The 23,548-nt window shown below is 27.7% G+C and overlaps 3 protein-coding genes across 3 annotated transcripts in view; 2 read left to right on the top strand and 1 right to left on the bottom strand.

The window, feature by feature from the left end:
• Positions 1 to 23,548, bottom strand: part of LOC119678764 (5'-AMP-activated protein kinase subunit gamma-1) — a 165,327-nt gene that overhangs the window by 123,119 nt on the left and 18,660 nt on the right. The window lies entirely within an intron of this gene.
• Positions 1,788 to 7,659, top strand: LOC119678766 (sensory neuron membrane protein 1). The gene is made up of 8 exons (XM_038090816.1): positions 1,788 to 1,964; positions 3,676 to 3,833; positions 3,957 to 4,104; positions 4,861 to 5,115; positions 5,193 to 5,489; positions 5,752 to 5,961; positions 7,032 to 7,210; positions 7,273 to 7,659. The coding sequence occupies exons 1-8, from the start codon at positions 1,854 to 1,856 to the stop codon at positions 7,490 to 7,492; spliced, it is 1,578 nt and encodes a 525-aa protein (XP_037946744.1). The 5' UTR covers positions 1,788 to 1,853; the 3' UTR covers positions 7,493 to 7,659.
• On the top strand, positions 21,262 to 23,124 carry LOC119678765 (leucine-rich repeat-containing protein 15). The gene has a single exon (XM_038090815.1). It carries the CDS (start codon positions 21,342 to 21,344, stop codon positions 22,995 to 22,997), a length of 1,656 nt encoding a protein of 551 aa, XP_037946743.1. The 5' UTR covers positions 21,262 to 21,341; the 3' UTR covers positions 22,998 to 23,124.

Raw genomic sequence — 23,548 nt, 5'->3', positions numbered from 1 at the left:
ATAATTAAACTTTTATTGAAAATTAATAATAATTTACTTAAAGACAATACACTATGAAAATAAAATGTGTGTTCAGCTTCAACTTTTTCGCTCCACTTCTTCATTCTTTCTTTGACAGTTCTTTTGTTTGACACCGCCGTCAGAACAAAAGTGTTGAGGGTTGCATTTTATATCACGAACTCCTACATATATACAATAAAGAAATCGATCTTCAAATATTATATAGTAATTTATAATCTGATTTTGTATTAATGACATGATTACATTCCATTCCACTAGCATGATTTCATTCGCTCAAACATATGTTATACCACTAAAACATATGTGATATGTCGTTACAAAACACTTCTCGATTTTTTATTTTTTAGTGTATACTTGAATTCCGAGAAAGAGGGTGGTTGGTTCCATTATCTATCTGTACTTTTCATAATTTTAACAAAAACAAAATGGTAAATGCAAAATGGTCTTTCTGATTCGAGTATCATTAGCGTAATTGAAATGCCAATAAAATTGACGTAAAATATATAATGGCATACAATCACACTCATATAGATCGAAAATAATAATGCTGGAATGTAAAGCAGGTGCTAATTGTGATTAAAAATTAAATATCCAATTTTGTAGTAAAGTAATATGCTAATATGAGTTAATTTTCTTTGTCTTTATATGAATGCGATACGAATACGATACGAATGTCTGTTATTGAAATATTTCAGACTCATCACATATTTTTTAAGCAATTTAATTTTTTTTAAGCATTTATTAAAATTACTATTATACGATTTTTGCGCTTCATTTTTTTACAACCTCTCCAAAAATGTTAAAACTTAATTCACGAGCAGATAATAGATTTAAAATTATTTTTAGTAGATACTTATTCATTTTGTTAGGTTAATTGTTAAATTTTTGCATACAACGTCTGATAGATAGAACGCGTGCTAGTGGTCTGTGAAGCGTTAAGTGGGTGGTTAAAAATGTGGCTATATAACATTAATGACGTATGTGCACAAATCTACACATATATGAAATAACTACAGCCTAAAATAAAAAAACCTTTGCGAATGCAATAATAAATTATATTATTTGCTATAGTCAGTTTAGATGGCATTTGATAAAATAAAAAATATTTATATCTAAATACATATATAGTGTCGAATAAAAACTCTTAACATAATAACAAGAAGATGAAGAGCGGAAGATAAGAAGATAATAGAGCTAAACTAATATGTTATTATAATAACAAGATATATAGCTGATATGAAATATAATAATAATATATGTTATAAAGTACTTTAACATACATTTTTAAAGAATGTTTTGTAAAAATTTAGAAATATTGGAAAAATCGTCATACCTATTATAGACATTTTTATTATTATTTCGAAATATATTAAAAACTGTATAATATATTACCTCTTGATATTTATTAAACAAAAAATCATTTAGAAAAATATCTGAGGAAAAAGTATCTTAACATTTTAACCAATCAGTATTCAAATATTATGAGAAACCAAATGTACATTACGTGCATATATAGCGCCTTATAACAATCGTTTATAATTGATTCTAGAAGTAATGTTAATAATCATTTTGTTCTCAGCCCATTTTTGTATTTTTTTTTAAATAATTTTTAATTTTTTTTTCGCAATTTTATTGACAAAGTTCGCACGTTCAGAAAAATAATCAGCTACGATTTTTAGTAGAAAGAAGGAATTCAATCGAAACAGTTTGAAAAATACGTTCATATAATCATTAAAATATAATAATAATATAGTATATATAAAAAAATATTAATTATAAACTAACATTAGGCAAAAAACAGTAAAAAAAAAAACTATAGTCAGTCGGTAACTATGAAGTTTAATCGGAAAAAGCTATTAGCCATATCATGTGCTATGCTATTGTTTGCCATAATTTTCGGATGGTTGGCATTTCCAAAAATTATGAAGACTATGATTTCAAAGGTAGTTTCTGGAAACCAATTAAAAATAGTTAATTTATTAAAAGTGACACGATAAGTGAAAATAACAAAAAAAAACTTTTTTTATATTTAATATAATTGAAATGGAAATAAATCAATTTTATATATAAATATATATTTAAAAGCTTGCTATAAGTAAATCAACTAAAACAAGAAGATACTTCAAACGAAATATATCAATTAATTCATATAAGTTTTTTTTTATAACTTAAAAATGTGATTAGTGGCAAAAACGATAAATTTTTAATAGGTTAAGCGCCTTCATTCAAAATGAAAAAAAAAAAATATATTAAGCATTTAATATAATCTTATATACATATTAAACATATGTATAGCATTTAATAGTAGCATTCATGTAGTTACTTGAAAATGTAATTAGTGACAAATACAGTAAATTTTTAATAAGTTTGGAGTCTTAATTCAAGTTGGAAAAATGATTTAATCATTTAATAACATATTATATACATATGTATTTACAAGAGGAAGCAATAAGAGATATTGATAACAGAGAGACAAAATATATAATATTTTTAATTTAATTTTAATAAATTTAGTGTCTTAATTTAAACTGCAGAAAAATAATTTATAATTATCTCAAACATTTAATACCATATATATCTGGTTCTCGTCTATGGAACTAAAGTGGGTATGTCACAATAATCCTTAAAGGATGCAGTGACGTGATGACAAGTTTCCAACCCGTTTTTAAATCTAATCTAATCTAATACAATATAATGTATTGTGTTACTTTTAAGTATAGTGTACAGCACATAATCTGTTTAGTAACAACACTGCTCATATCCAAAACGACTTTATGACCATAAATGTGATACACATTTCATAAAAGGTTTTGAATTTACATTTAAGACATAATTTGCTTCATCTATCTGTTCGTAACTTAAGTTTTGACTAGTTAACTCAAGAAGTGAAATACTAGTTTACCGTATTCAAAACACGGTATAGTGTCAACATAAAGTGTAGTGTCCCTCCGAAGTGTAGTGTCGACATAAAGTGAGGGAGTACAGAAACACGTTTCAATGTAGAAGAAGAGGACTTTTAGTCCTTGTACTACGAGCACATTAGGTCGAACAAACTATACCGAAGACAGTCATCGTCTGTATGTTTTGTCGGAAATTCGAATATTCTTGTTTTTTTTTTGACGTCATACTATTCATACAGTTGCTTCAAGTCACCTATAATGATGCTTTTCATGATTGCTTAGTTGATACAATATGGAAATAACACCGACTTTATAAATTTATACAGTATTAAGTAATTAGTAAAAATTCATTATGGGAAAAACGATGGGAAAAAAATTGATATGGAAGCCGTCAACAATGCTACAAATGACAAAAGCAAACTTTTTAGGTTCAATTGTACAGGTTTAAATTTCAATAAAATTTATTTAATATTTAAGTTAAATATTACTTAATTAAAATCAATTAAGCTCTGTAAAGTAGGTTCTGTACTATTATTTATCGAAGCAACAGGGATTGGAGACATATTCTAAGCTCAAAAGGGGGCACAGTAGACCTGACGGTCGTAGTGTCATATCCGATATCAATAATAAATAAGTTAAATATTTGTTATCTAATATCTATGCTCAAACAAAAATTAGTAAAAAACTATCAAATTATTTTAAAATAATGTAATTCATATTATAAAAATTAACAACATATTTATATTATTTAAAGCAAGTAACATTAAAGCCGGGCACCGATGTACGTGAGCTATGGTCGAACACTCCATTTCCTTTACATTTTTATATATATGTTTTTAATATAACTAATCCAGATGAAGTAATCAATGGCGGTAAGCCAAAATTACAAGAAATCGGTCCATTTGTTTTTGAGTAAGTCCACTTATTTTAATAATATCTAAATATTATTATATTTCATTTATTTTTATTAAATGTTTCTGGGAAATTTTTTTAATGTAACATTTTTCTTTTGTTATTTCTTTTTTAAAATAAAAGTGAGTGGAAAGATAAATACGATTTAATTGATGATGATATAGAAGATTCGATATCATACAATATGCGTAATACATTTTATTTTAACCAGGAAGCTTCAAAAACCCTAACAGGAGAAGAGATAGTTACAATACCTCATCCACTACTACAAGTAAGTGTATACAAAAGATATAATTATATATAAAAGAGAGAGATTTTAGAGAAATCAAATTTCAGTTTAATTTAATTTTAAAATTAAACTAAATTAAATTTTTAAATTCAATTTAATCCAAGTTCATTAAATTTAATTAAATTTTATTATAAAATTGCTTAATAGTTTTATTTGTAAACATTAATCACATGGTAGTCCCCAAATAGGGAATGATAAATATCAAGAACTAAAAATTAAAAATTGTTAAATTTTTTCTTTATTTTTATGGCTGGATTTGGTATAACGCATAATATTTCGACCTTTAATGAAAATATTATAAGCCATTCATAAGCTAGTAGTTTTGACTTTTAGAATCAAATATCTGATATTCACCACCTTCCTTTAGATTTCAATACTAATTAAAATGTGTTGAAATAATATGTCCCTAGAAAGTATTTGAATTTTGTTTTGAATAATTCGTACAGAAACCTATAAATATCTAAAGCTAACTGACATCTCAATGTATGTAAATTTATCTCAGCTATGTCTGTATAAAGCATTTGGTATCTTCATTTCAGTTATTAATTCGAAGGATAAAGGTCAAGTAGTTCATAGTGAGCTCAAAAGGAAATATTAGAAATATAAATATAAGTTTATAGAAATAGAAACTTCAATTGGAACACTTTTTGATTTGAGTCACATTTGAGTCATTTTCTTAAAATATTTAATCAAAAATTTGCAAAAAACTTAATAAAAAACTATTTTTATTTCTCAAAGTCCATTGCAATCGTTGTACAAAGAGAACGCACTGCTATGCTGGATTTAGTTGCAAAATCGATAGACATTGTTTTTCCAGGAGAAAAAGCATTAAAAACTGGAAAATTTATGGATTTATTTTTTCGTGGATTTCATATTGATTGCTCTTCAGAAGAGTTTGCATCAAAAGCACTTTGCACTGCATTTTATACTGGCGAAATAAAGCAGGCGAAACAAGTAAATGAAACTCATTTCCTTTTCTCATTTTTCGGTGGGGTAAGTCAAATATTGGTCAACCAACTAAGACGTTTCTTCAAATAATAATATTATCAAATAAATAATTTTATTATCAGTCAAATCATAGTGATTGGGGTCGGTTTACGGTTTGTCGTGGTGTTAAAAATATAAGCAAACTGGGCAAAGTAATACGTTTTGGAGATGAAGAAGAAATGGATACCTGGTCCGGAGATAAATGTAATCAGTTTATCGGTACTGATTCTACTATATTTGCTCCATTACAGAAGAAGGAAACTGGTTTGTGGGCTTTTACACCAGACCTATGTCGATCACTTGGAGCAACATTTAAATCTAAGACCTCATATCACGGTTTACCCGCACTAAAATATACACTGGATTTAGGTGATATTAGAGTAAGCGATAAAGAGTAAAAAATAATCATATATTCATATATCATTAAAAAATTATATAAATATATAAATACAATTTAAAAAATTAATGAATTTATTAGAAATTAATTCATTTATTTCTGTAAAAATAAAATTAAAAATATTTGTTAACTACAAATATTTTTAATTTTATTTAAAAATTTAACTACATACATTGTATTTTCTATTTTATTTAATATTTATGAAAATTGAGTTATCAATATTTTTATTGCCTTTTACTTTTAAGGCAAATGAGGACCTGCATTGCTTATGTGACGATCCTGATGATATAGAAACTTGTCCTTTAAAGGGAACTATGAATTTACAGGCTTGTGTTGGTGGTCCGCTAATAGCTTCAATGCCACATTTTTATAATGGTGATCCAACTTTATTAGAAGCCGTAGATGGTCTTCATCCAAATGAAAAGGATCATGCTGTGTTCATAGATTTCGAGTTGGTAAGTTTGGTTCAATTTCATTTCAAACTAATATAACTAACATAAACCATTTGATCAAAAAAGAACGAGAAGTTAAAAAAACACCCAAAACTTTAATTTTTAATAATTTTCTTTATTATTGCCTTCAAAGTAATCTCCTCCTGCGGCAATACAACGTTTGATCCAATTTTGCATACAAATTTTATACGCCGCGGAAGGTATGGTCTTTAGTTCACGCAGCGAATTTTTTTTATGGCCTCTATGGTCTCAAAACTCGTTCCACGCAATGGCAATTTGAGTCGGGGGAAGAGGGGAAATTCACATGGGGCCATATCTGGAGAGTACGTTGTTGGTTGATGGTATAGGTGGAGTTTTTGGCCAATAACTGCGATACAACCAATGCTGTGTGAGCCGGTGCGTTATCGTGGTGTAAAATCCATCAGTTTTCCTTCCATAAATCTGGCCTCTTTTTACGAATGGCCTCACTCAAACAACGCATAACGGCAAAATAATACTCCTTATTGATCGTTTGACCGTCCGGAAGGAATTCATAGTGCACCACACCACGAATATCGAAGAAAACAGTCAGCATAACCTTGATTTTCGACCGAGTTTGGCGTTCTCTTTTCGGTTTCGGCTCACCTTCGAAGCACCATTCGGTCGATTGTTGTTTGGTGGACATGTCAAATTCAGAAACCCATGTCTCATTACCAGTTATGATGCGTTCGATGAATGTGGGGTCACTATCTGCGTTGGAAATCATCTCTTTGGCCACATCACAACGACGCTTTTTTTGAATGAAATTCAGCTAAAAATCCCCACACGAAAATTTTTCGACTTCTTTGTATAGACGCCAAACAAAAACTAATCCTACGATATGCGTTAAACTTTGACAGAATGTGTATAATAGTGTTGCCAGCGTGAAAATAAAAAAAATACTGATTGGATAAGAGCGGGAATTCAAAAAAGGAACGAATAAGTTCTTTTTTGATCACAAGGTATATGTAAGACATGAATCATCACTATACATCACTATACTATTTCCACTATTATTACTACCAAATAATTATTATTAATTTATTTATTTTAAGATGTCCGGCACACCGTTTGTTGGTGTTAAACGGCTACAATTTAATTTGGACGTAGAACCAGTCGAAAAAATTGCCCCAATGAGAAATATGCGAAAATTAGTCATGCCAATATTTTGGGTAGAAGAAGGAGTAGCTCTAAACAAGACATATACCAATATGCTGAAATACACATTATTTCTGTAAGTAATAAGACAAACTTTGACTATCATTTATGAGTGTATATTTAATCATATATTTATAGTGGTCTTAAGTTTAATTCTGGCTTACGTTGGACTCTAATAACATTATCGCTCATCGGTTTAATGTGCTCAGTATATTTGTTTTATAAAAAATCAGATAGTATTGATATTACGTTACCTGATCAAGTGATAAATGAGACAAATAAAGTGGGAATTATAAAGGAAATAAAACCGCCAATATTACAGCCAGAATTATCTCAACAAGGAGTTGATAAATATTAAAGCTAGCAATACGACGAAATCTACTAGTTTTATAAATTTAAGTAATAATTCTTAGAATGTACTTGCTTCTGCAAAAGTTTTTCAAATTTTGCATTAATCACAAATTTAGTGAAATTCAATGATTGCAAATTGGAAATTGCTTTTTTACAAAAATTAAGCACTGATAAAAAAATTCTTTACCACTAAAAACCAAAATGTTGTAATATTTATCAATGTAGTATATAATAATGAAAAATTTTTAATAAAAATTTTTAATTAGACATTACATGAGCATTTTATTTTTTTTCTATACAATATATTATAATTTCACATAATTTTTTTTATTTAATATTCTAATATCTCTAGCAAAAATAAAGTAGTGAAAAAACACATAAGCCGCCAATTATACTCAGTTTACAAAACACTTGAATATTAATTTGCTTACGAGTACATACGTTCATTTAATTCTATGTTAATTTAGGTTTTAGGCACAAGCATTTATTCCAATCGAAATATATTAGTCTTCTTGTTATTTAAAAATTTATAAATATAAACTGCGAGACTAACCTTTCAGATGTCTAAGATAAAGAAACGGTTAGATAGGTCATCAAAAATCTGAAAACACACCATTTAAAACTATAAGCGATATAAGGACCGTCCACAGGGAGGTCACCCAGGACCGTACGAACTAAAAATACCCGAACCAAAATAAGATATATCTACGAAATAGAAAACGTAACAGGAAACCCGAATCGAAATAAGATATATATTACGAAATAGAAGAAAAACAAATAATAAAAAAATAATAAAAAAATAATAAAAAAATAATGAAAAAGAGGAATAAAAAAAGAGAAAGTATAAGAAACAAAAAACGAAAAAAGTTAAAGAGAAGAAAAAGAAACAAAAGAAAATAATAAAAAAAAACAAAGAAGAAGAAGAAAAAGGAAAACAAGAAGAAGAAAAAGAAAAATGAAAGGAAAACAAGAAGAAAACTGAAAGGAAAATAAGCAGAAGAAGAAGAAAAATGAGAGGAAAACAAGTAAAAAAAATGAAAAATGAAAGGAAAACGAAAAGAAGAAAAAGAAAAATAAAAGGAAAAGCGAATGGGACAGAAAAGGAAGGACAACAACTTGCGACAAAGGTAAGAAGAAGAGTAACAAAGCAAAAATTACAAAAAGTTCATAATAATCACTTTCAAAGGTCATGTTATTAAGAGTATCATGGGTTCGTCAAAATTAGCTCTTTTGAACTTTAACGAAAATGCATGCATATGCAGAGTGTCACAGAAATTGTAATAATTTGCTTCTAAAAGACACAAATGTTGACATTTATTTTTATTTCTGAGTGCCAGTGCTTTGCCTAAGTGATGAGGTACAGATAGCCTCAGCTCTCATGATCAAATTTGTTTTTTCTCTTACTCTTAATTTTATATTTTGCATTAAAATCAACTACAATTTTGCTCATAACACTCTTTTCGAATGAGAAGTAAAGTTATTAATATTGAGATGTAGATATTATATTGAAAAATAACAATATCAGCATAGATTGATCCGATCGCAAAATACATAAAGGATAGAGCTCTAAAATTATTTACGAAAACTGATCGGTTTACTAACACCGCGTTATCGAATCTCAAAATGGTTACAGGCTTCTCGGGGAGGTATGCAGATCTGCGGTCAGTTATTGCTTAGTCTTATTGCTTAGTGATAAACAATTATCCAGTCAAGGCGTAGAGAGGGGTTATAATGAAACCTCGCAATTAATAGAGAGTAAAAGTGCTCAAATGCACTGACTCAACTACCCTCAACATAATAATAATCAGCTTAAATACAAGTTAACTTCTTAATAAACGAATTAATTAATTTAGTAAATCATACAGAATTGATGTCAGTTGACATTTAATATACATTTTATTCAGGCTTTTGGTGCTGCAAGGTAGCACTTTGAGTTACTTAAATTACTTATTTTAATGTATTGTATATGTTTGAGTTAAACTGAACACTGACTATAAACAGAAGTCAACAGTTTTATTTTATTATTAATTTGAATTCAATCTTAGCAATTTATATGCAGTTTAACATTTTCAATATCTGAGTTTATTACGTTAGTAAATAATATTGAGAATTTTTTTATTAACTTTTTAATTAACGACAAATATTTAAAAAATTATTTTTAAACAGGAAATAGCAAAATATTAATTAAAACTTTTTTTCCGGAAAATTTTTTAAAAGCCAAAAAATAACTGGAAAGAAATGTGTGTTTTGCAATCTGAAAGACAAAAGCTTCGAGGACGCCATGGATTTCCATTTTTATCAACGGCAGCAGAATGGCACAGTAGCGTTTTTTATTGAGTAAAAAAAAATGTAATTGTCAACAAAACATTGAAGACAATAAAATAAAAATAAAAATAAAATTTCTGTCCATAAAGCCACGTTCGCTTGATAATTGAGGAAATTATTTTCCAATAGCGTTGCCGATATTACAGGCTACTGCTGACTATTAATTTGCTGCTTACGTCTTTCAGTTGCGATTATTTTTCCACAGCTGTGAAGTTTTTATTTGTATCTTAGTATCTCGTATTCTGTATTTTGCATATAAAATATTTGGTTGCGTTGGTATTTTTGCCAATAAATGCATTTGGTTGCCTTTATGGCTCATTGTTATGAGAAAAGTGGTGCAATGACCTTTTTCGCGTGATTTCGTCTTTTTTGGTTATTGGACTGGCTTTCTTAGTCCATTGCAATTGAAAATGCCGATCAAATTGAATGAAAATTCTGCAAAACTAATCACAAGGCAATCAACTCTACTATTTATGTGTGCAAATCGAAGTATTAAAATCGAAATAATTTAAAAGTTTGCAGTTGACAACAGGTTCAGTTTTGTCACTTTTGTGTATAAATTTTGTTGATTGATTTCTGATTGAATAACTTTTGCTTTTTCATTTTTGGATTATTTTCATTTTTTACAATTACAGTAACGCTGAAATAATATTGGCATAACATATTTTTTGCATTTAATTAATATTTAACACAATTACACACATACATATATCTTTTCCACGCGAACATGCTTTATTAATTATATTCGATCGATGCTATTTTTAGTATTTATGTTTATAAAACGGAAAATGAAAATGTTTTCTTTTTTATAAAATTTTTTATCTGAGCCATTAGTCTGTGTGTCAGCTACATCCAAATCATAAAAAATCTAAACGAACCCTACAAACAATACATCTATATATATATTTTCTAGTTTTCCTTTAACCCAATATATTTGATTCAACGATTCTTCAACTATTTCAAACCGTTCAAGTAATTTCATTCATTAGCTTTGATTTTCCGCTATTATCTGGAGGCAAGTTTTAAATTTCCCAAAGTGGTCTTAAGTTTCTGCATATAGTAAATACACACAGTGGCATATTCCTGCTGTATGAGGAAGCAATTCAGATCAAAATTCATGACATTACAGCATACGGTTACAAATGCACTCGTACTGTCTTGAAGGAAAATATTTTTATTCTTGGTGAAATGGGCACATATGTTCTTCAGAAGAGCAACTTTTCAAAAAAAACTATATAGTAATGGCCTCTATATCATTTATTTAAAAATTTGGCTTGTTAAACACTGTTTCAAAAACAAAAAATGATCGCGTCTATGATTCACATAAAGAGAACGTAGCGCCTAACTTGCCTTTAGCCCTCTCTTTTAGGATAATATCTGCAAAATGCTTGTCACTCCGGCATATGATTTACGTATAGTTTTAGTAGATCATGGACGTCAACTATCGATCAGTTGAAATAGCATTAAAGAGTTATATCGCAATAGACTAAATTGGATATGTCAAAAATAAATCGAGCATTGGTCCACCCCGGACTGTTATGCTAAGAAAGAAAAAGAAAACTTCAATTGAGCACTTTCACAAAACGCATCAAAAATGGATTTATACTCACATTTAAAATATTTCACTCAATTGTACACAGTTTCTAGCCCAATACCTTATAGATACGGTATGAATATTCACCAACACGATTTTTTTATATTTTTTAGTAACAATTTTTTATATATGGATAACTGATGACTGAAAAAGATATTTGATTTTCAAACAAATTATTATAGTACCATACATAAAATCAACAAAACCCTTAAAAATATCAGATGTAAAAAAGTAGATTCTGTCGTTCAGTTTATATGGCAGTTATGACCATTAGTTAAAGGATTTAACAATTTCAAATTGAGATCCTTCTTGGAAAAATCGAAGAGTAAAATTTCTTAAAAGAAGAATGAAATAATAAACACAGATAAGCGTATAGATGGATATTGACAAATCAATTTTTTAAATGCTTCTAATTAATTCTAATTAAGAATACCATATGTACTATATTTTGTATATTTTTCAGTGCTTACTACACTTTAAAAGGAGTTGACAAAAAAGGAGTTTGCAAAACAAATGTTGGGTCGAAATCGATACATTTGTGTTCAATGGAATATGGAAGAAAACATATGGAAAAAAGACTTTACTTCTCACTAAAATTGATATGTCTTCAGAACTTGTAAACATCTGTGCTTAATAAACCTAATCAAAACTTTTAACAACGTGATAGCACGTCATAATTATATTATAAAAAATATTGAAATTAAACCATTGTAAACAAATTTAATAGCATTATTTTTTTAAAATCCTGTTAATTATCTGTTTATTATACCAATAACATATGTTTTTCGCCAAGAGATAAGGTGGGTCCCATTTTTTTGGACATCGCGAGTATAAATAAGCAAGAAATGTGACTAACCGATGTTATGCATATTGTTCTGTATATATAAAAACATATATACAAATGCTGAGAAGATAATGTGTTTTATATAAACAAACGAACACAAATTATAGAAATTGCCTCGACTCGTGTCTCTAGAGCTATGTGAAATTTTATATAATTATCAAAAATGCCAGAGCAGAAATGAGCAAATGCAATGAGAGTGCTATCAATTCCGAAACCTTTGGAATATCGATTGTTTATGGTAGACAGTATTCCTTTAATAAAAGGCATTTTCCATTTCAGATGGAGTTAATATGACGATAGTTAATCGATAATTGTATAACATTTGCCATTCACTATTGCTTTATAAACATTGAAAGATATTTTTATATATTAATGGATCGGAAATAATCATGACAGCCATATTTAAAACTTTTTTTCGTTTATCTCAAATTTCAAATTACGACATAATATAGACAAGCTGGCTAGATCCATCTCTTCTTGTCATATTAAAAACCTTACAATAACCCTTTCAAATTATGTGCGATGGGTATTAAGTAGATACTTCAAGTGATTTGTCACAATTGAATGTAAAGAACAAAAAATATATTTAAACATTGTTTAATTATATACAATGACATTACCTTTGTACTGATTTAAAAATATTTATTTCTATAGTTACCTTATTTATTATTAACAAACTTATATTATGAATATATTATTATATTTTATATTATATCTTATATTATGAAATATATAATTCAATATTTTTGGCTTGATTTTGAATAATCTGTTGACACCGTTGTCAACGTTAATAATACAAAGTAAGGAAAATATTTGCTTTGTAGTTTTCACGGGACGTTCAAATAATTTAAATCTACTTTTTGGCATTTTTTCAATATATTAGCACAAATTTAAAAATAATAAGCACATGTTTTCTTAAAATAGTAATATTGATGTTAAATATGTGATTATACAATATATTTATAATGATAATAAATGCATTTGTTGGTCATAAAATACATTCAAAATTTGATTAGATTCAACAAATTGAAATTAAAAAGTTGCAAACATGGATATTCAATGCCTACAGAACTGTGAAAATCACGGTCTTAAATAAATCATGGTTTTCTGAACGCTTTAAAATATGACCTCATTATTTTTGTCGTTTAAATTACTACTGAATTTATAATATGTTTAGTCAAACTGATCTTTTGATTGCATCGATAGTACCATATTTCGTAGCTTTCAAATTAAGTCATCAATACAGCAGATAATATCAACTTTTATGCGCTGTGAAGTTACTTAGAAGAGGTGTAGAGCATTAAAGATTTCTAACTCTAAGAGGTAACGACACCTAATAGGAACATAACAATCTCTTCTTTATAAAAATGTTTATAAAAATGTTTCAATTCATATAATGCACATATACATTGAAACATTTTTATAAAGACGGAGATTGTTATGTTCCCATTAGGTGTCTTTACTTCTTACAATGATCTTTACAATGATCGTATTATTAAGCGTTGACCCCATACGTAATTACCTTAGAATAAATCTATATTATTTTATTCTCTTCGTTTGTCCATATAGATGGATAATATTTTTTATCAAGACGTGAATTTTTCAACAAACTTATCCAGGACTTACGTTAAAAACAAACTCACTTTAAAACAATTTATAAGTTCACGTTAAATGTTATAATTAAGACTTTATGGAGTCGCCCGTGCGACTCATAAAGTAACATTAGCATGACTTTCTCAGCATTAAGTTCCTAGATTAGGTTCATGCAACAAATTATACCTCTACAAACAGAATAGCATTGAAATTTAACAATTAAAAATAAAAATATAATTAATTAATTCAATTATTCTACAGCTGGTTCATGATATCGTTCTATTATAAACACAGCAAGTAAATTTGTTAATAAAACTTTCACAGCAAAGCAACAACACTCCAGAAAAATGTGCGAACGTAAAAGTCAAGTACGACTTTGGGTCAGTTGGTTAGGATGACTCTGAGTTTCAAATTTGGCAGGACCCGAATTTGATTCCTGGTACTTGCAGTGTCAAAAAATTATTTACGAATAATTAAATACAAGAATTATTTCCAAAACCACTGATGATGGGTATTTGGCAATACTCGAAACAGTCAAAAATTCAATTAATTAAAATAATATAAAATAAATTTTTGTTGTTGTAATAAATTTATAAAAAATAAGCTATTTTCATCATTATATCAAACTGTTATTAGAAAACAAACTTGAATAGGGTTTTTTAAAATCTAATAATTACATTTGTTGACTTTTCCAACAAATGTGTTAGAAAAGTCAAGAAGCTGTTGTGTGCTGTTGCACTTTGTTCTCGTTTATTAATTTGTTTCCTTTCAATTTGTTCTTCAATCAATTTTAAATGGCTTTGCATAAACAAAGAAATTACACTTATCAAGGAATGAGCATCGAATAAGACAGACAGATAGACAATATAAAAATTATTTCAACAAAATATTTTCCAATAAAAGAAAAAATTAGATTTAAATTGTATATGAAGACACCCAATGATCAAAGCGGAATTCAGAACAACTGCATAACAATAAGATAAAAGTGACAATTATAATTATACAATTTTGTATTTTTGTAGATAGATGTATACAATACAATACATCTATCTACTATATGTACATATATGTACGAGAGAGTATCCATTATGTTACCCCTAATCTCTCTGCTCAACCTCTGCTGTAAGACGTTCAACAGCTCGAAAGATAAAAATTTATTATTCGTTACGTTGCATTTATTTTCAATTAAAAAGTTATTAAACCGTTAATAGAGACGATTGATTCATTAAATGCAAAATAATACTCGTATATATATTTACACCATTGATAATACCATAACGATAAACAATAGTACACACAACAAAATTATTTTAAACCCGTTTACGTGTATTATTATAAATATTTATAAAAATTAAATATCAATTTATATTGGAAAAAGGTAAGAATATATTAAATGTGTTACTAAGTCAGGAAAATCTTCTATCAATACAGAATACAAAAAAAATACAGATATTTTATACAGTAGCTCCAATAAGAAATCCGATATAGACTAATAACTTGCCTAACAAATATTTCTTAAATTAGTTAATATTTTGTGTTTTAGAAGATTCTATTAAAATACTTTCAGAATCAATAAAAATAAATACCGGGTGTTTTTTTTAGCTGTAAGGAAACCTAAAATGAAAGACAGAAATATTGTTGAAATGAGTTTCATGCTATATTCGATCAGTCTATTGACTATTGTTTGCAATATATGTGGCCGTATGGCGTCAATGGTAGCATGAACTTTAGCTTCCAATACTTCAAGATTTGCTGGTTTATTAGCATAAACCAATGACAACATAGCGCCATAAAAAGTGTTCGTGAGGCGTTAAATCGGAGGAACGAGGCCCCCAATTAACAGGACCACTTCTGAAAATGAAGTTGTTACCAAATTATTTTGAAATGAATAGATTGTTAAGCGCGAAGTAAGGCAATTTGCTCCGTTGAAACCAAATGCCAAATAACATCGATGTCTAACTGATTAATTTTTGAAAAGAAAAATGAGGGCCGATGATGCCGCCAGTTTGTAAACCGCCAGGATATTGTTAACTATCGATATCGATAGTTCTCATGGATCTAAAAATACACCTATTATATGAACCCAACGACAGTAAAATCAAAAAACAGATTTTAGATATTTTAATAGATTTAAATAAAAAATCAATTAAAACGGTATATATGGTATATACAAACATAGGGTTATATATATCTAACAATTTTAAAGATCTGTTTATAAAAGATAATTTTCATTTCACCAGAACAATATGTATCTATAAATAATATATTTGAATCATGTTAAAAATTTTAAACTATGAAATGGGATAAAATTATTACGACAATTTTAATGATACTTTAATTTTTCTTTAGTTTTGTATTGCTCCTCTACTGCTGTTATGATTTCTAAAATATGTATGCGAGCATGCGCAATGGCGAACATGAGTAAATTTGAAAAATGTCCAACTGCACTTTTTAGTGCTAAAATTTTAACCATAATAATTTAATGGCATATATAAATTAGTTCTGCTTTTGAAAAATTTATACTTGACTAATACTTGACTAGCAATTCTAACTATATTTTATGTTAAGTTTATTATGGAAATAAATAATAATTTTTTTTATATATTTGTGCCACTTTCAAGTAATATCACTCGTCAATATCTGATAAATTCTTTGACCTAAATTTCGTAGTTTTAATCGCTGTAAAAACATAAAAACTTCAATAATTTTTTTATCGACGATATTTTCTTATTTTAATATTTTAGACTTTATGTGTCGGAGTTCTTTTTTGAGTCACTGTTAATATATTTTACAATATTTAACAAAAACTAGTTTTTCTAAAATGAGGGTTTTATATTTGTGTAAGCAAAATTTATGCCAAATAGCTATTAATGTTTGTTGAAGTTATTCATTAGAACGGAAACGGTTTCTGAGAGATATTTTCACACCGATATACCTAGGTATGTATTGTGTGAATACCATTTTATGGAAACTGTTTCTCTTTTTACCTTTGTATTAAATTTGAAGATATTTATTGAAATATAATATTTTCCATTTAATGGAACTTTATTAAAAGTATTATTTATTTAATTAAAAAAAAACTATTTTCTTTTAAAGTGATATATAATTTGTGAAAAGATTTTTAAGAATTAATTTTTGAATCTTGTTTCAAAAGCTCGAGTCTGACACATTTTCTTAGTTTTAGGAAAAATTGTGGTGGGATACTCTGGTATTCAGAGTAATTGACTAACATAGTAAGAGTCTACTGTGATATCACTACTAGCATATGTCCTTGACTGTTTGTTAATTGTCGGAAATTATAGATCCTATAATAGATCTAATTCTAATGAAGTACAGGACGTTTTTAAGCCTAAAGCTAAATACTTCTGTAAGAAAGCTAAAGTCATGATTACATAGTTATACAGTTTATTACATAGTTCGTTTTACGTGTGGATAGAGCTTAACAACTATAGGTGAGAGATGTCATATTATTTTTTAATTCTCGTCATCTCCACAATTTCTACAATATTCTCTCTATCCTCTATTTTTTTCGAATCAAGTTTCAGACACATTTATCTAGGCACTGATGTATTAAATAGGAATTGTGAATACTGTGAGTTAATTTAACAGAATTAAACTTCGTTTCGTTTTTGAATTCTTTAAAAAGTAGAATTAACTTTGATGATTGTATTAATCTCTATAAACTCAGAAGGTATAAGATATTTAGATAATATTTTTCAAGCATAATTATAATAATAATTGTTCATAAATAATATGAGTAAACCAAACAGATACTTAATTCGCAGTTAAAATCCTAAAGCGACATTTTGATAACTTTAAAATTAGATTTGATTTCAGAACACATTTCACTTCAGAAATTATCTTCTGATAATGACTATCGTGGATAAAAATATAGGTTTGCGTAACTAAGTTAACAAATTGTTTATAAATAATTTTTCTTATACAATATTTGTGAAAAGTAAAAATGTTAAAGAAATAATTGTAAAAATTTAAAAAAAATATTTTAAATAAAAATCCCAGTTGGAAAAACGATAAAATTATTACTGATAATTCTAATCATGTTTTGTTCTTATTTTGTTATTATTCGTTATAAACGTAATTATTAGCAATTTTTTTTGTGGATCAGCAATTGATAAGAAAGTAATTATATTGATAACAACACATAGGAGGGTTAAGTCGTTAATTTGTTGTTTGCTTAGTACCAGAACCATACGCCATAATAGTATTTAAAATATGAGCAAATGCATTAAATAAATATTTTGATATTAGGTGTTGTATATATTAGAAATGATTATTTTTTTATTATTGTTTTTAATATTTTGATTTAAATTTGATGAGATTGTTAGAGACATTTTGACGACGGCTTGGCTTCATGAGTTTCGATTAAATTATAATTACTATTGATTAAATCATAAACAAAAAACAACTTATAATATATTTCTATTTATTTCTTTTTTTTATAGAAAACTTACATAATTTATGAGTAAATAGTTTAAAATATCTATGAAAGCGGAAAAAATGTGATTAAGTAAAAAAAGATTCAACAGTTTTATTACTAATAGTTTGAAAGTAAACTTTTTGATCGTAAGAGTTTTAAACTACAGGGTTGAGTTGAATAACAAACTATGTGTGCTTTTCAATGAAGTACAAATTTTTTTAATCCAGTTAAATACACACTATTCAAAGTTTCTAGAATCATCCTTTTAATCAAGTTCAATGACTTAGTTTTTTCTATTGTTTCTCAATATAGTTAAAAACCTTTTGTTGATCCGAACTTTTCTTCTGCTTTCGAAACAAAAAATAGTAGCTTGGCGCAAAAGTTAAGTTAGGTTAGGTTAAACCGACGATCCCAAGGGATCCACTTAGACCTATATGCTCATTATGCTACCGTATTAATAAAAACCCAATGGGTTTAATTTCATTGAAGTAAATGTTAGGTGGTTTAATAAGAAAGCAGTTAAACTTTATCAAATTACTAAATTAATAGGTGGACGGTCAGCTCTTTATAGGCGGAAACTAATGGACAAAAGTGCGAGATTTCTCCGAAATAAATAATGTGGAAAGATAATATGGAGTGATTCAAAAAAATCTAAAATATTTGAATTAATAATATTGTTTTTTAAATAAAAAATATGTTTCCAATTTTGACTTAAAATGCCGAAAACTTTTTGCCAAACCAAATATTAAGGTTTCATATGAATGAAAACAAACAAAAAAAATAGAACTTGTTTAAAAAATCTTAATGAAATTAATTTCATTAGCAGTTAATGATCGTAAAAGAATTATAATCATGTATTTATACAATTTATTTACATAAGAAAAATACAAAATAGTGCATTCAGTCAATTTAGTAAAACTGGCACGTTTTTGATATTGCAACTGCAGTTAATATATAAAATCAATTTGTTCGTCTCATTTTAGCGGTCTGAAGTATAATTAAATTTGTTTTTTGTGTAAATTCATTAAAAATCGACCCAATGACGTTATCAACACATATTCTCGTAAGCATGCATATATATTATATAATTTATTATACTATATAGCTATATAGCTTGCTGGAATATTTACATATTTAAAAGTAGTATAACTAGTTTAAGTCATACATTATTTAAATATAATATTAACAAAAAAAAGAAATTAATTATTTTTTTGTCATATTAAACAAATTCAAATATATTAATTTTAAAATAAAGTCCTCCATAAATTCTCTTGTAGTCAACAGTTACAGTTTATGATTCTTTTTAATTAATATTAAGTCATACAATAATAATATCAAGTATTGATACGAGTAGCACATATGCATATTTAATAAGATCATTCATCTCATGAATGGAAGATTAATGAGTATATTTCAAATAATTCAATTGATTTAAATTAAAAAAGTACTTTAAACTTGAACTTGAAATATCGTAACTCAACCTATTATTTTAACATGCCTTAAAATAGTTAACAATAACTTTAAACTATATAAAAAAATAGATGATTATTGCAGAAACACACTTAACGCTAGACACAATTAACAAATACTTAAATTAACACATATAAAGGTTAAGTTAGGTTATGCTGACAGACCAAAAAAGCCAAGCGCAAACCATTAAGGTCCATTGCGAAACCAGATCAAATTGTTATTTTTAGCGAATTGTATTAAGAGTTCAACAACAATCTTAGTCTTGTAAAACTGACGGCCCCCAAGTATTTTTGTCTAGTGCTCGAGACACCCGAGCAGTTACACTGCAGATGCTCCAGATGCTCCTTTGCAACTGGTTCGTTGCATTTCCTACAAGCATCGCTTCGAATTAAGTTAAGTTTTTTTTAAATGGAAAAAGTTACGAATACGTTCCAGTTGTTAGCCATAAATAAAATTTTTTTAAACTTTACAATTTTGTTAATATAATAAAAGAATATGTATTTTAAAAACAAGTATTTGTAGGGAAGCCCCCAGTTTACCTTGATAAGCATATATCATAGATTGATGTGCTGTCAAAATTATATGACATTTGGAAAAATAAACTGAGAGTTATTGTGTGTATAAAATGATACTAACATTGTTTCATCTATTTATATTATCTTTTTAAAAAAAGCACCGCACAAAGAGTTAATATTAAATATTTTGTCGTAAATGAACTAAGTTTAAGATGATAATTGTTTTCGCATAGCAGATTGGTGTACATGGTCATAAGGATATAAATGATAAATAACGCATTGAGCACCACATATTCCATTGAAAGTGACTACACTTGAATTATTGCAGGGCCTCACTCCAAATGCATATTTTAAAAAAGATCTGTTTACTTTGTATACCTTGATTTTTGAAATTATAAACTACATTAAATATGGTTTATAAATAAATAAGAGAAAATTTATAACGCTTCAATATTAATTATATTAAAATATTTTATATCAATTAACTAATTTTTTTATAAGATATTATTCGAGTTAAATTGGAAATGAACGCTGAGCCCAAGAAAAAGAAAAATATATTTACTATATGGAATCTAGGTAATCACTTAGATTACTCAGTTAAACAAAGAGAGAAATTTTTTTGTTCTTAATTAAGTTTTTTATATAAACAAAATAAACAAAATGAATTTTTAACTTATTCACTATATTTTGTATATATTTTGCTCATTTGTTTCCGATTAACTTTAATAAACAAATAGAAAAAATTTAAATAAATTTATAAATAAAAGCTTAGCACGAGATTAGCTTTGAATTCAATGCAAAATATAAAAATAATTTTAACACAGAATCAAAATAAAAATAAAAAGTTTAGGTAAAGGTCAATCAAATTGTCTTAGTATATGTTAGAATATTAAATTAAATAGGGAAAAATTAACACAAATAATATCAATTATTTTCAGAATTTTTAAAAAAAGTAATTCAGCACAAAAATTGTTCACTCAACAGTGAATTCAGTTAAAACGCGATCGTTGGCGTGTGTGGAATAAAATTATACTGAAATCAACTTTAAAATATTTAAACTCCGTCCTTATATTTAAAATGATGATCCAATTCGTAATCGTTGCGCTTCTGTCATTTAACATATTAACTAATTCAAATGCTTACGAGGATGTTGTGGAGGAAGAGTCAAACAACACGCTAAAAAGGATTACCAATATTGATGATAATTGTGTGGATGCGATCTGCAAAGATTTTAAATTTGAAAATATTACCGAAGTAGCATTTTTCGATCTTAAAGCTGAAGTTCGTATTAAGGATGAGTCCACCTACGATATTGTCGCCCGGAAAAATGACAAAACTTTAACCTTCGTGAATTCGACATTTGCGCACTTTCCACTCAATATGTTCTATACATTTGACCTTGAAGAATTGGACTTGAGGCATTGTTCTATTGAATCGGTTACTTGGGAATGTTTCGTTATGGCTGATAAGTTAACAATTTTACTTTTATCGAATAATAAAATTAAAACAATTGATAGATTCACATTCAACTATGCTTCCGAATTGCAATTTCTGTTTTTAGATGAAAACAATATACATACATTACACAGCGAAACATTTAAAGGTTTGACGAAATTGAAGTATTTGGATTTGTCTAAAAACTCTTTAAAAGATTTACCGGACAATATCTTTCAATGTTTGCCAAAATTATTTGATATCAAATTACAAAACAATCAATTAACTAATATTAGCAATGAAATGTTTGCAAATAACTCACAATTACAGACAATAGCTTTAGCTAGGAACGATTTGAGTGATATGGATGAATATGCATTCAATTCGCAACAAGATTTAATATTATTACTCATTTCTCATAATCCAAAACTGGAGGCTATTGTACTGAATTTACGCGCAAATAATTTGGTTGCTACAAATTGCTCGCTGAACCGTGTCAATATTTATGGTGCCATAGAAAATGCCGATTTCAGCGACAATCGTATTACTGAACTATACTTCACAGAGCCAGAAAAGCTTGAAACTCTGAATTTACGGAACAATAATTTAGAACAAATAGCGTCATTAACGAGAGCAACTAATTTACGCACTTTAAATTTGAGTAATAATCCAAGTTTGGGACCACAGACATGGCCAGAATATTGGATTGCAAATTCGCTTGAAAGACTCGATCTCAGTAATACAAGTCTTACCAATCTGCCAATCGATGCATTAGCCACACAAACAAATTTACGTACTTTAAATTTATCGTACAACAACTTAACTGCAATTGATCCTCTCAGCTTCAGATACCTAAAAAATCTACATCATCTTTACATAAATGCAAATAACTGGAACTGTTTCAATTTGAATATGATTATGAATGTGTTAATTCTACCCAATGGTATTAGCACCACAACTGACGACTACGATCCAGATTTTCCAGGAGAATACATACACGGCATTGCTTGCATGTATCGCGCTGACAATGAGATCGAAAATGAAGTAATGAATTCAAGTGAGGGTATGAATAGTTCAAATGAAGATAGCAAAATACAAAAGTCAGAACAATTGAAAGCATCTAGTCTTACAGAACAGAAGGAGATAGAAAAATTACGAAATGAATTAAAAGCTATAGTTCGCTTTTATGAACAGAAATTTGATACTGCATTTGCAATGATCAACGATTTGAATGCACGTTTATCTGAATTCGAACGGCTGAATAAAACACTTTGGCAACATGTCACAATATCTGTTTAATATACGTTAAATACGTAAGCACATACGTATACAGAATTATAACACTTCTTTACATTTGATTGATATAATTTTTTCATATGTAATTTATATACAAATTTAATAAAGAAATATGCTTTGCACAATAGAATTCTATGTGAAAAAATAATTAAAAACAAATTCTTAGTTGAATCTCAAAAGATTAGGGGGCGGTTTTCATAACACAATTGTAGTAATCACGATCTCGAGTAACGAGCTCAGTAATCGAGTAAAATAATAACAGAAACTTATCCTCAAAACTAATTCCATTTTTGCTGCTTTGAAACTTGACTATGTTACTTGGTTAATGAGTTCATTACTTTTAATTGTAAATATCATTAAATAGAAACTACTTACAATTCAATACAACTCAATTACCTAGAATTCTTTACAACAACTCGTGTGCCGTTAGTGACTAGGGTATAAGTGAATCGCATATCTAATTTGTACCCTCAAAGGAAAAATTTTGAGCTCATATAAACAGAAAACTGTAATAAACCAAATTTATATATTATAGTTGTTTGAACAAGCTATAA

The sequence above is a fragment of the Teleopsis dalmanni genome, chromosome 2, assembly GCF_002237135.1.
Source record: "Teleopsis dalmanni isolate 2A chromosome 2, ASM223713v2, whole genome shotgun sequence".
NCBI lineage: Eukaryota > Metazoa > Arthropoda > Insecta > Diptera > Diopsidae > Teleopsis > Teleopsis dalmanni.
This window is presented reverse-complemented; position numbering and strand designations above follow the sequence as displayed.